Source organism: Tachypleus tridentatus, chromosome 4, assembly GCF_004210375.1.
Source record: "Tachypleus tridentatus isolate NWPU-2018 chromosome 4, ASM421037v1, whole genome shotgun sequence".
NCBI classification, from domain to species: domain Eukaryota; kingdom Metazoa; phylum Arthropoda; class Merostomata; order Xiphosura; family Limulidae; genus Tachypleus; species Tachypleus tridentatus.
In genome coordinates, this window is record NC_134828.1 from 26407791 (window position 1) to 26423308 (window position 15518).

General features: G+C 32.9%; 1 protein-coding gene across 1 annotated transcript in view; it reads right to left on the minus strand.

The window, feature by feature from the left end:
• Positions 1-15518, minus strand: part of LOC143248085 (kinesin-like protein KIF21A) — a 56860-nt gene that overhangs the window by 27414 nt on the left and 13928 nt on the right. The window contains 10 exon segments of the mRNA XM_076496521.1: positions 1094-1343; positions 2310-2463; positions 2465-2504; positions 3036-3227; positions 4739-4799; positions 5765-5849; positions 8478-8696; positions 9876-9945; positions 11196-11385; positions 11521-11716. Of these exon segments, the coding sequence (XP_076352636.1) occupies positions 1094-1343; positions 2310-2463; positions 2465-2504; positions 3036-3227; positions 4739-4799; positions 5765-5849; positions 8478-8696; positions 9876-9945; positions 11196-11385; positions 11521-11716 (1457 nt within the window).

Consider the following 15518-nt stretch of genomic DNA (forward strand, 5'->3'; position numbering starts at 1 on the left):
TTAAACTATCACAATACTACAGACAATTATCTATGTCAGTTATTAAACTATCACAATACTACAGACAATTATCTATGTCAGTTATTAAACTATCACAATACTACAGACAATTATCTATGTCAGTTTATTAAACTATCAGAATACTACAGACAATTATCTATGTCAGTTTATTAAACTATCAGAATACTACAGACAATTATCTATGTCAGTTATTAAACTATCACAATACTACAGACAATTATCTATGTCAGTTATTAAACTATCACAATACTACAGACAATTATCTATGTCAGTTATTAAACTATCACAATACTACAGACAATTATCTATGTCAGTTATTAAACTATCACAATACTACAGACAATTATCTATGTCAGTTATTAAACTATCACAATATTACAGACAATTATCTATGTCAGTTATTAAACTATCACAATACTACAGACAATTATCTATGTCAGTTTATTAAACTATCACAATACTACAGACAATTATCTATGTCAGTTATTAAACTATCACAATACTACAGACAATTATCTATGTCAGTTTATTAAACTATCACAATACTACAGACAATTATCTATGCCAGCAATTAAGCTACTACAACCTTACTCTTTCAAAACAGTTATATATTACATATATCATTCAAAGTAAAAATGCAACAAAAATTCATGCTTATCAGTACAATTATACTGAAAAAATTATTAACCTTCAAGTTACATACTAGTTTTTACGCCATTCATTACAAGAAAAGTCCAGTTTTTGTATAACAGAGTAATTTTACCCATTGGTTTCTTTGTAAAGAACTGATCCCCAAAATAAAATTGGATATGATCAGTCAGTTTTATGTTAAATGTAGAGAAAGCCCCAGCAGTAATTAGTGGGATTAGTTGCAATATTAACTGTAGCTAACAAATTCATGGACCCATAAAGCATAAATAGTTTAAGAGAGATAATGTCCACAGTGAACCCCACCACCATCACCGATAGTAGTAACTCCAAGGTTAAATTGATTCAACTTGAATTGCAAAAGTACTTAGAGAATATTAAAAATGTGTGTGTAAAAGTAACAAAATACAGTCCGGGTACTTACGTTGTGTTGTCCGTCCAATCCTTCCAGCAACCTTATCAGACATGGGCTTACTCATTTTTCTCAGGACTAACACTTCTTCCTGCTTCCTACGTAGCACAGCTTCCTTAGTTCTTTTCTCGGCTTCCAGAGTCCGGATCTGGTTCTCATGTTTTCGACTTTCTTTTTTCAACTGTGCAATCTCTTTATTTTTACGCTGTTCTTGTATCTTATGTTTCTGACTTTCCTCCTTCATTTTGTTTACTAAACGAACCTAAAAAAATTAATTAAATGTTCAATAATAAGAATTAATGAAAAAAGTTTACTATTAGCTTCACTTGTAGTAACATCTTGATACTATCATGGTTATTCATTATAGAAACAAGTTATCATTATTCTTGATAACTGTTTTGGTACCAAAAAGATAAATACTGCAAGTTGAACTATTGTAGACCTTGTTGGAGGAACATATTTTTTTTATATCTAACAAACATTCACAGGAAAAGAAATTAAATGAACTATACCCTATAATATCATACAAATCATAGCTGCAAATAAACTATACCCTATAATATCATAGAAATCATAGCTGCAAAATGAAAAAAGTCAAATTCGATGATTTTAAAGACATTTATGGTTTTGTTCTTTAACAAACTGCTTTAAATTCTTGATAAAAAGAAACCCACTTGAAATAAACATGCATCTCAGAACAGCTTGTATGAGTATTAACACTTTCACAATTTAACCTGAATATGACCTTGGAAGGTTGAAATGTTGTTCTCTGCTTATCACTAAAAGTGTTAATACTCACACCAGCCATTCTGAGGTATATACAAACTGCTTCAAAATTTCTTAAGGTGATTACATTATAAATTACACTTATCCTGAGAGTAGCTTATATTCTTAAGTTGAAAATTATTCTATGTTAAGTTTTGTTCTTGATTGTTCTTTCATTAAAGTAACAGTTTAAAAAAAAAAATCAATGGTTTCAGAATTTGATAACAAATTAATACAAGTTTATGGAACATAGAGTTTCAAGCAAAGTAACTTTAGAACATAAACATCGTACATTCAATGTTATAATTCACCATATTTGCTGGGAATCAGTAAGTCAAATGAAAACAGGTAATTGAAATTTTAGTATTTACATTGTGAATTTCATGGCCCTTTCTAACCTTTAAAAAAACAGCTTTATATCACATCAACTTCAGCATAATAAACTACATAATTTAACACTAACCTTGGCTTTTTTCATGTCTGCAACTTCTTGTCGCAACTGTTTCAACTGCCGTTCATACTGAGCTTGATTCTTCATTAAATTGGCGTGTTCTTTCTTTGCTGTTTGCATCTTTTTCAACTCACTCTGAAGGGTATTAAGTTTCTTCTCGAAGTCTTCGCACCCTTCTAACTTTATCTTCTGACTGACCTCCTAAACCTTCTGCAAGTTATTATACGTAACTGTAAAAATCTTACATACATAAGTGAGCACTGAAGATTCTCGCTAAATCTACACTTTAAAAAAATATTTACAAAATATGCTAAATGAGGAATATTCATCCATCCAGTGGCTCAGTGGTTTAATGTATGCTAAATAATAAACATCAAACACTAACCCCACTTTGGGGGCTTATGACACCAATATTTGGATTTGATCCCCATGATAAACATGGGCACAATACATGTTGATTATTGTGTAATTTTAAATACCCAAAAATTACATCTGTTTGTTTTGTTATAGTTATTTTAACAAGACACCAGGTTCTTTATATTAAGGTAAAAAGTGTTACATCAATATAAGAGTAAGACGTGTTGTTTAACATCATTTTACAGATTTAATAACTTTACTTCTCAGCTAAACTTTAAAAGCTTCTACTGATAAAACAGCAATCTCTAGTAAAGTATAAATTTAACTGCTACAGAATGGAAATGTTATAATTACATTCACCACTTTAGGCAGCATGCTTACTTGTCATGTTTGCTAAAACTCTGTCTCTTTCCTGCTCAGTATCTATGATTTTGTTCTGTAACTGTTGAAGTTTGTCTTCGTAGTGTTGTTTCATTATCTGCAAGCGACGCTGGCTGTTCTCCAATTCCTCAATGAGCTTCTGCTTTATGCTGATGTCGCACGTCAGCTCAGCTAGATCCTCATTGTAATTTTCTAACAGTCAAAAGATATTTAAACATTGTCAAAATTATTTGAAACATTTATATAAATAATTTTTTGTTGTTATTTTTCACTTGTCAGATATTAAAAAAGAAAAATGTTTTGTAAGTTGCTTCACTTATAAAAATGCTTAATTTTTCAGCAAAATGAACAAAGCATAATATTATACTATAAACAGCATGGAGTCAAAATATCCACTTCAGCAGAAGTACATTTAAAGTGGTATAAAATATTTTTAAAAAAATTGGTTGAGTTCATTAACATCTTGTTGTTGTAGACACTACTGATTTCTGATAATCACAAGAAATGTGCAACTAATAAAACAAACCTAATTCTAGAACTAGGAGTCGTACTGAAAAACAAATTGTACATTACATAATTATAATTGATCGGTTCTACATTGGATTATCTAGTACTGTTCTATTTGTTTATGGTTGAAAGTAATCTAAATGTTGTAAATTAATAATAGTACTTAAAAATTAATTAATAATCTCTACCTAGTTCACAACATAAAGTAACACCAAGTAATGAATCTATGTAGTTCACTATGTTCCAAAGTAATATTAAGTAATGAATCTCTACCTAGTTCACAATATTCTAAAGTAACACTAAGTAATGATTCTCTACCTAGTTCTAAAGTAACACATTAAATAATACACTTCTACCTGGTTTAGGATGTTATAAAGTAGCATATTAAGTAATACACCTCTACCTGGTTTAAGATGTTATAAAGTAGCATATTAAGTAATACACCTCTACCTGGTTTAGGTTGTCCTAAGATAACACATTAATTAATGAATCTCTATCTAGTTCAGAATGTTATAAGTGGTTTTAAATTAAGATAAACTTCATTATAATCATGTATACCATTAAGAATCTCACTTTATTTTGATATTTGATATACTTATTTGTTGGATACCACAATAGACTTGAATAAACTGTCACAAAAAAGTTTGAAAAACTGCAAAGGTTTTTACTGAAGTACATTTAATTAAAACCTTAAATAATTGAGCAATATTTTATGACAAGGAACACTTTTTAGAAAAAAATTTAAAGACAGATTGAACAGGTGTGTGTGTGTGTTTTCTTATAGCAAAGCCACATCGGACTATCTGCTGAGCCCATCGAGGGGAATCAAACCCCTGATTTTAGCATTGTAAATCCAAAGACATACTGCTGTACTAGCAGAGCGCACTTGAATAGGTAATGAGGCAAAACTTTATAATAACCCAACTCTAAACCAACACCTCAAGATACCAAGATGCAAGCTGTTAAGCAATCTCTGGTCATGTGGCATCTTCCTCCTATTCTGCACCTATATACTTGCTGTGTCCATGTAAACTACTTGTTACTGAAGAAATGTTCACAAGTTCCAGTGAAAGACAGGAAATATTTGTTTTATAAATAGCTTAAAATTATTTTACTTAATTCACTGATTGAGTTTGCACAGTAAGACATTACAGATATTTGATAAATAAGTATGTACTAAACCCATTCAAACTTACCTTTATCTTCAGTTTCTGACTCAGAGCTGTCATCATCTTCATCATCATACTCCTCAGTTATCTTTCAAAGAATAAAGCAGACTGTTGGTACAGTAATAAAGTCATTTACAAAACAAAACCTTTTTAATCTCTGCATAAAGTATTTATTAACTAACAAAACATTCAATCTGCAGGTTCAGTCCTCTGGCATTATTACATTGAAAACCTATTTTTTGAAATTTTATGCAATGTAGATGTTATAGTTTTGAAACTGGTAATGGGCTGATCCAGTCTTGTTTCTTTAGTGGGAAGATATTTTGCTCTGTATGACAAGGTCTTCACTACATCAAAACTTTTCATTCCTGTCTTCAAAATATTTTTATTTAGATAAATGGCACAACTGAAATATATTTATTTTGTTTTATTTTTCAAACAAAGCTACTAGAGAGCCATCTATGATAGCTGTACCTAATTTTGAAGTGACAGACTAGAGAGAGGATCAGCAAATGGTAAATATCACCCACCAAAAACTCTTGGACTACTCTTAACCACTGAGAAGTGGGATTGACAATAATATTATAACACTCCTCTGGCTAAAATGACAAACATTTTTATGGATGGGATTTGTACCAGCAACCCTCAGATTGTGAGCCAAATGCCTTAACTACAAGGCCATGACAAGCCTGTATGAGTTGAGAATAAATTAATTTTCTCTGTCTTGTCAATAACTAAATCTCAAATAATAAGTCTTAATAATAGAAACTATTTTCTTTAAAAAATAAATAAAATATTTAAACGTGCTTTACCAAATCTCACTAATTTTGTTGTTTGCATTTCATATTCAGAGTAAAAAAGAAAAATCAAATCATTGGAATTTGAGGTAATACTTAAATTATAAATATTTCCCAATGTATTTGTTAAACAAATACAATAATGCCATCAATCAAATTCAGTTATCCATTACACAAGTGCACATTTAACAACAGAATGTCTCATATTTTATGTTTCTAGTTATGCATTCTTTAATTCTAGTTAGGTTTTTCTTACTTCTTGAGCATCTTCAACTTTTTCATTATCATCTTTCTCTCCATCCTGCTCTGTTTCTTCATCAACTCCAACATTTTCTTTTCCTCTAAAAATATCAAAACCTTTCTTTATTAAAAAGAATATATATATATATATACTATAAACATGGAGATGAAGAAAAACAATTTTTGTTACCAATGATTTATCTTAAATAAACATTTTTATACACAACCCTTATATGCTACTTAGACTGACAGTTGTAGCATTTTAACTGTTCAAAGGTTATTCCTAAAACAAAAACAGCTGTAATATTCAGTGAACTTTTAAAAGGCTGTCCAACGAGTCTTACAAAAGCTTGACTAGAAAGGTAACCTTATAAGATCAAATATGGAAAACTATATACAAGATTTCTGACAACTGTATTCAATGAAGATATCAGCACAACATCTATCATCACACATTTTTACATACACATATATCAGCTGAATACTCTAAAATTTTCAACAATATCCTACCTGTAAATAACTTGGCCTTTTTAGCTACTTAGTACAACTCTTTAAAATAAAACACATCATCCTCGACTCACTCACTCTTTTAAAATAAAACATATCATCCTCGACTCACTCTTTTAAAATAAAACACATCATCCTCGACTCACTCACTCTTTTAAAATAAAACACATCATCCTCGACTCACTCACTCTTTTAAAATAAAACACATCATCCTCGACTCACTCACTCTTTTAAAATAAAACACATCATCCTCGACTCACTCACTCTTTTAAAATAAAACACATCATCCTCGACTCACTCACTCTTTTAAAATAAAACACATCATCCTCGACTCACTCACTTTTTAAAATAAAACACATCATCTCGACTCACTCACTCTTTAAAATAAAACACATCATCCTCGACTCACTCACTCTTTTAAAATAAAACACATCATCCTCGACTCACTCACTCTTTAAAATAAAACACATCATCCTCGACTCACTCACTCTTTTAAAATAAAACACATCATCCTCGACTCACTCACTCTTTTAAAATAAAACACATCATCCTCGACTCACTCACTCTTTTAAAATAAAACACATCATCCTCGACTCACTCACTCTTTTAAAATAAAACACATCATCCTCGACTCACTCACTCTTTTAAAATAAAACACATCATCCTCGACTCACTCACTCTTTTAAAATAAAACACATCATCCTCGACTCACTCACTCTTTTAAAATAAAACACATCATCCTCGACTCACTCACTCTTTAAAATAAAACATATCATCCTCGACTCACTCACTCTTTTAAAATAAAACATATCATCCTCGACTCACTCACTCTTTTTAAAATAAAACACATCATCCTCGACTCACTCACTCTTTTAAAATAAAACACATCATCTCGACTCACTCACTCTTTTAAAATAAAACACATCATCCTCGACTCACTCACTCTTTTAAAATAAAACACATCATCCTCGACTCACTCACTCTTTTAAAATAAAACATATCATCTTCGACTCACTCACTCTTTTAAAATAAAACACATCATCCTCGACTCACTCTTTTAAAATAAAACACATCATCCTCGACTCACTCACTCTTTTAAAATAAAACACATCATCCTCGACTCACTCACTCTTTTAAAATAAAACACATCATCCTCGACTCACTCACTCTTTTTTAAAATAAAACATATCATCTTCGACTCACTCACTCTTTTAAAATAAAACACATCATCCTCGACTCACTCACTCTTTTTAAAATAAAACACATCATCCTCGACTCACTCACTCTTTAAAATAAAACACATCATCCTCGACTCACTCACTCTTTTAAAATAAAACACATCATCCTCGACTCACTCACTCTTTAAAATAAAACACATCATCCTCGACTCACTCACTCTTTTAAAATAAAACACATCATCCTCGACTCACTCACTCTTTTAAAATAAAACACATCATCCTCGACTCACTCACTCTTTTAAAATAAAACACATCATCCTCGACTCACTCACTCTTTTAAAATAAAACACATCATCCTCGACTCACTCACTCTTTTAAAATAAAACACATCATCTCGACTCACTCACTCTTTTAAAATAAAACATATCATCCTCGACTCACTCACTCTTTAAAATAAAACATATCATCCTCGACTCACTCACTCTTTAAAAATAAAACACATCATCCTCGACTCACTCACTCTTTTAAAATAAAACACATCATCCTCGACTCACTCACTCTTTTAAAATAAAACACATCATCCTCGACTCACTCACTCTTTTAAAATAAAACACATCATCCTCGACTCACTCACTCTTTTAAAATAAAACATATCATCTTCGACTCACTCACTCTTTTAAAATAAAACACATCATCCTCGACTCACTCTTTAAAATAAAACACATCATCCTCGACTCACTCACTCTTTTTAAAATAAAACACATCATCCTCGACTCACTCACTCTTTTAAAATAAAACACATCATCCTCGACTCACTCACTCTTTTAAAATAAAACATATCATCTTCGACTCACTCACTCTTTTAAAATAAAACACATCATCCTCGACTCACTCTTTTAAAATAAAACACATCATCCTCGACTCACTCACTCTTTTAAAATAAAACACATCATCCTCGACTCACTCACTCTTTTAAAATAAAACACATCATCCTCGACTCACTCACTCTTTTAAAATAAAACACATCATCCTCGACTCACTCACTCTTTTAAAACTTTTGTTTTCTTCTTCAGTTTATGCACATCCCGCTTAGCTTCCACTAAAAGTTCGTGGACTGATGGAGCCTCAGTGTCAACCCCAATATCATAATGCCCCACAATAGATACTGCAGCCAGTGTTGGACTTAGCGAGTGACGAGTTGGAGATCGTTGGACTTGTCTTCGAAACTGGACACACATACCCTCAGATTCCATGAGCTTTGCCCTTTGTAAACAGAAAAAAACATGTTTACCAACAAGCTCCTTTAAATATAAACTGCAAACACATGTAAAATCAAAAATATGTTTCAGAGATCTTTGTATTATCAAAGCTAACAGTCAAGCATTACAAATCTAGAATACAACCCACAACAGTTGCAGTACATAACATCTTGCAAATCCTTTCTTCATATGCTTTGTTTTAGTTCTTCAAAGTAAAAAATGTCTCTAAAACTTGTATATTTTCCTTTTCCATTTTATAGCTACAGAACTGGAATATTTTGTGACAGATGAATCATTAATGTAAAGCTTCTGTTATCAGTTGTATGACAGTAAACAACCATCAACAAGTCTGATGGAGGGATCAGCTAATGAGTACTTGAGAGTACCACACCTTAAACCAGTAACTTAGCACAGGGGCAGTCTGCTTTATGTAGTGATTTTTCTCAGGTAGATTAAAAAGGCAAGACATAGTATGATGTCAAAGCAAATTAAAATAGACCAAACCAACTGCTAAAATGCCACCTTTCAACAGCAATAGACTTGTATCTTTGCAAAGTCCCGAAAGATAAAAAGGAACTTAAAATGATCATCAGGTAGAAGACATGTGACAAAACAACAGATTGGAAGTCACCAGTGAATCTTGATGCTATAATAGATGAAACAAACATCACAGGTCATAACAAATCAGCTGTTAAAACAGTATTCAATACTCTGTAGCTGATCAATTAGAAAACTAGACACTATAATGTGGAAATATCTCTGATGTTAAACCCACATGATAGTTATCTACACTCAATGTGAAGTAAAATGTGATGAAGCAGTTGTGTTAAATTGTAATACGTTCCTTGATTAGAAAGTCTACAGAATGTCACACCTCAGGTTGAAATAAATACATGATTTGAGTATGTGACCTCAACGGCTCAGGATAATCCAGGAAAAGTGAAAAACGTTGTGATATAAAGTACTTACATGCTGCAGAGTGAAACATTTAGTATTTACATACTACAAAAGAATACTTGTAAGATTCACAGTAAAAATGGTCCTAACCTACATATAGTTCTGTGATTAAGAAAAAAAAAAGCTTTGCAATGCTTGTTTTAATAAAATGACAAGTTAGAAATTGATAAATACCATTTAAGGTTTGATGTCAACATGTATGAACTTTCCTTAAAGCACAACTTACCTTAGGTCTTCTATCTCTTTGAGATATCCTTGTATCATTCCTTTTATATCCGATTCTGATGGGTCTTTGTCTGAAATAATAGCCACTGAATATTAGCTTTATATAAGAAATATATAAAATGAAATTTTTACAACAGGATGTAACTTTACCACTTTAAGCACCCCGAGTTCTTATAAATATAGCAGAACCAAATGAAAGTTAGGTGCATGGGGTTGGGGAATCCTTATTACATCAACCTATTTTATACCAACCAACACTAGTGATGCAGACAGTCCTCCCATGATACTTAATCATGCTTATTGTACAAAATAAAACTATTTAATACATTAACAAGGGATTTTTCCTTGATTTATTTCCCATTTGCTAATACACTAACTTCCCTAACACACTGCTTTGACATTTAATTCATTGTACTTCAAGATCAAGAGTTATTTTAACACGAATAATGCAGTACTTTTGAGGAACCAGTTCATACTGAAACCAAAAATACTCACTTGGAATTAAGACTTATGTAAAGCCAGTTTCTGATTTATAAAAATAAAATCTTATGATTGTATCTTAAATGGAATACAGAATAGATGATTGTTAAGAATATAAACTACAAATATCTCCAAACATAACTTTAATGGGGCTTAATTCTAATGCTACTCAGTTTTGCACTCACTAAATCAGCACAAATCAAATACCATAAGTGTAATAGTAAAACTTAACACAAGTAGTTACAAATACAACTACATATAACAGTACAGTTCATACTGGCACCTAACCTCATATGTATCTTATAACTAAGAACAGTATTTAAGTGTTTGCTAATAATATGGGTGGGGGGGAGGGGAGATAAATGTACCTGAAGGTTTAAAATATAGCTCTTATTATTATTTTAAAAGCCAAATGATTAACAATAAGCTTTGATTTGAAAGTCTGATTTTATGATCAATAGTAGCTTGTATTTCTGTGTGATAGTCAAAATTATGTATTTTTAAAGACCAAGTGGTTATTAGGAAAAGTTGCAACTACTTCCAAAATGTGTAAATCTGTGTACGGGATGGGGACAGAGGTTAAGGAGCAGGACTCCTGGTAAGGATGATTATAGTCATTAAACTAAGAACAAATACAATAATTTCATTGTATAATAATTTTTGTATAAAATTCAGATAAAGTGCTTTTCATAAGAAAATCACAATATACACTTTCATTCTACAGTTTGTCAAACATATAACAAACACTTCATCTTTCCCTTCAATAACATTTAAGAACACAAATGTTATGTTAATTCTTTTTTCAACTGAATGTTTGAAATTACTATTCTAAGAAACATACCTGAGGTTATCCAGGTTCCTGCCTCCTTATCTGCCAACAGCTCTGTATTTCTAACAGTCAGTCTTTCTACTGTTTCTTGTAATGCCTTAATACGAGTCCTAAGATTATTGTTTTCAGTTTGTAACATTGTGTTCTCATGGAACATGTCATTAATTTGTTCTGTTCCATCTTCCCCAACAAGCCTCTTTCCCTAGAAAAACAAAACAAAATACGACCTGCCTTAGAAAATACACAATGAAACTCCAAGAACACAGACTACAGTACTTCAAGAGCAAGAATTTTATATTAAAAGGATTAATGATATTAATTCCAAGTTAATAAATACCTGTTTATATTCCATTAACTCCAACTGCAGTTGCTGGATTTCACGACGAAGAATGGAAATTGTTTGACTGGATTTATCCTGATTAACCATTACCCTGTTCTTAATATTCTTTGCTCGATTGGCATACTTCAGCGTGTTTAATGTTTCCATGAAGTCTCGATCAGATGGTGAAATACAAGCTATCATCAAAGTCTGGCTGTGGAAGTGAAAGAAGAATTTCTGAAATGTATTACATGGGCTAAGATAGAACATAAAAGTACAAATATTACACTTAATTTTAAGTGAAGTGATAAACACGTTAATTATGGAAGTTTCTTTACCACAACAATAACACTAGATATTGATGACTAGTTTTTTCCATCAAAACAAAAGCTAACATTTTCCTTACTTCATATCTCTCTACACAACAAAGAGATGTTACATTGTGTCACTGTCTTGAAGATTTCTATGCATTTCCAAGCTTTGAACAAATTTCGCATCCTTACAAATATTCACTTGTAATGCAACAACCTATGATGTACTTACCATTAGACTATGGCTCAATAGCAATGTGAATCCTTTTATGTGTAGTAATTCCCATGAGCAGTAGCTCTGAAACAAAGGTTCATTTTTGGTGAGGCAAACGGAAGAACTGATACAACTTGAAAACAATCAAACCAAGCCCCTTTTTGAAACATAATACCAGAAATGGAATATCTATGGAACATGTTGTCCATGTGGGGAAAGATTATTTGGAGCATCACTTCAAGAAACCCCACATTCTTCTTCTGCAAGAAATACCAGTAGAAGTGGTGAATTAAAGAGTACTGTGTAATGTAAAAGTGTTGTATTTATGGGCAGAGTGGTTAGTTGGTTTGGTGTTTTATGGTGCAAAGCAACTAGGCTATCTGCAACAAACATCCAGTAAAAAGTTATTTCATGTTAAGTCCATTTTCTAATTTCAAATCACACTAGATGTACTTTGATTTTTAAAAGGGAATCACATTAAAAAAAGTCTAATATATAAATTAAAAAACTTAAATAGCATTAAAAAGATTCATGGCCTTTAAAAAATTAAAAACATTTCTAAGGTGGACAGTGTCACCATCGCCAATAAAATTGTCTAGCATTACGGATAAACATTGGGACAAAACATGTTTAAAATGGTCCCATCATTGAGAGTCGTAACAACAGCTAAAGAGTAAAATGTGACTTATTGTGACCTGAGTGTTACACAGACAATACACTGGTGCATCTCTCCCAGATAAAAGAAAATGAGGAGTTAAAAATCTGTGACCAATGCGTAGTCTAGTTAGAACAACTTCCTCTTTCTGATCCTTGCAAAAGCAAGACAGACAAAGTCCAACAGAGGACTTTATTTTGAAAAGCTTGTTTTCACATTGCTCATTCCAGGTCGACTACCAATTGGCACAAAGCCAAGCCTTGAATACAGGACTACAGTCCATGTATGGAACAGGCACAGCAGTGATAGTTCCAGAACAGACAGATTTAACTGCGGTGTCGGCGAGCTTGTTCCCATGAATACCAACGTGGCCTGGTATCCAGAAAAACTGGATAGATGTTGAAGAGAAATGGGTCAGCCGGTTTTGAATATCAGCAAGAACAGAGCATAAGCTAACGTGAAGTAGTTCCATGGCCAGTAGAGAACTAAGCTAGTCAATGTAAATAGTGCAATTTGAGTACTGCTTAGCTTCTATGTGATCCTAAGCAAGAGAAATGGTATTTAGTTCAGCAGTGAACACAGAAGCTGTAGAGGGAATTCTGAACATAACTACCAAACCACAACAAACAAGGCAGATGGTTCAGTAAGATGTTCAGCAAATAACAGACAGTATTTCCAATCGGGAGTGCCTGCTTTTCTCAGATGACTCAAAGATAGGTAACATTTGGGGACTGTAATAAGTCATGGTGGGATGGGCTGACCAGTGGCTACAGCAATGTTATCCAAGGAATGGGCAGAGTGAAAGATTGTTTATTAATCTTCACTTGATTGGCTAGGCTTGAGCATGTAATGTGGCTAAGCCAATAAGTTAGGCTATTCTATATTAGAGAAATACTTGTGGAAAAAATAAAGAATAGCAGAAGAAGCCAGTAGAGGGAGGGAAGTTCTCAGACCTGCATCCCAAGGTTCACCTGGTATGGCTTCGTTCAAGGTGTAGCGAGATGGTGTGTACTGCACTTCCAGGTAATAAGTCAGCCATACTTCTGATTGAAGAGTGCATACACTCTGTCACATATAAACAGATTTACACCAACCAGAAGAACTCTCTATATCAACATTTTCTACAGCTTGGGACTTAAAAGTTTTTCCACTACCACAGGGAAAAACACCAGAGGCACATGAATCAAACAAGAATGATATTTGACACTAAAACACTGTGCAATGAGTGGGAACAGCAAATACTAGCCAGGTGTGAAAGTTGCTGTTTGTGTTTTCTTTTTTTTCATACGTTTTTCTTTGGAGGGTGAGGTGGTAAGAGTGTGGCCAGGAAGGTAAAATATACAAATATGTTATCAATATATATCACTTAGTAAAGGTAAATTGGTTTAACAGTTTCTGTTATCCCCCAACTTAATATGGATTTCAGGAGAGAGAGGTTCCCTATGAATCATTGCAGTCACATGGCAAGGTGAATAACTTCAGCATAAAAGAACCAAGAAAAAGTTTGAAAACAACAACAAAGAATAATGATATACAACTTCACTTGTTAGTCCCTATCTAAAAGATTGGATGGAGAAAGGCAACTGAAAGAAGACAAAAACCCAGATTGCACTGTGACATAAACAATAGAACACAAATGTACCAAGGATCATTCACACCCCTGCCTGCACAATTTCATCCAAGGTATATCAAAAGGAAAGACAATAAATGCTGTGAGATAACAAACTTAACGGGAGGCGACATGGAAAGGGCAAAAGGTGTCCTTTCCTATAGAAGAATAAACTCAGACAGATAGATCATACTGGAGCAGTAGTAGCAAGATAACAAGAACAACCCAAACAAGAGAGAAAGAGCTATAAGCATTGCAGGCATCTTCTTGTACAGAAAGAAAAAAGGATGATTATAGAAAACATCCAATTACCCTTTCAAGCAGCCCAAGTCTTGGGAAGGAAGGTACAGTCAAATAATAAGATATAACCTATCCCTTTAAAAAAGTATGTGAGAGGTGACAAAGAAAAAAATGTCAAAGACATGCCTTCCCCAAGCAAGAAGAAAATATATCTATAGAAAAAGATGATGTATGGAACAGGTGGCTAAAGATATGAATGTGGAATATATCAGAGTTATTAAGAACCAAACAGAAATTACAGTCCATATGAGGGGCTTAAGAAGAATGACTGAAGAGAAAGGCTTGGAAAGGATCTAAAACAACCAGAGAAAAAAAACAAAAACACGAATGACTGAAGAAGAGATATCAGGTATTTGACAAAGCTGGATGAACCACCCTAAAAAAAACAAAAAAAAAAGAAATGAAAGCAGGGAGAGATAAACAACCTGGACGAAAGAGGAAGTGAGTGACAAATGAGCCAATGGCAGCAAATAATCCACTTGTGTTGATAAAGTACAAGGGTAAATGGTCTGCAAAATGGAGCAAGAGAATGGATTACCCTGTGAGAAAATTTTACACATCTTGCAAGAAACTGAACAAAATCCACAAGAAAATGAAGGCTCGACATATTTTGGTGATAAGCAGATGTCTGAAGCTGACATAAAAGAGATCTTCAAGCTGGAAGAGGATCCTGAAATGTCAAAAGGCATAGAGGTGAAAACTGACTAAGCTAGCCAAAGAGAAGCAATAAGAAGGATCCTGCATAGGGTATCACAAATAAGAGAGAATCCTGGGAACAAGTCAAGAGAAAGAATGTAAAGAGAGAGATCAGTCCAATTCTCACTCAGAGCTGCAGAGTTTGGGACTGATGACTAGAAAAGAAGTTAGCATTGAGGGGAGTCACAAGGGCAACAATGAGGTCTCCCAAAACAAATAAATCCACATAAA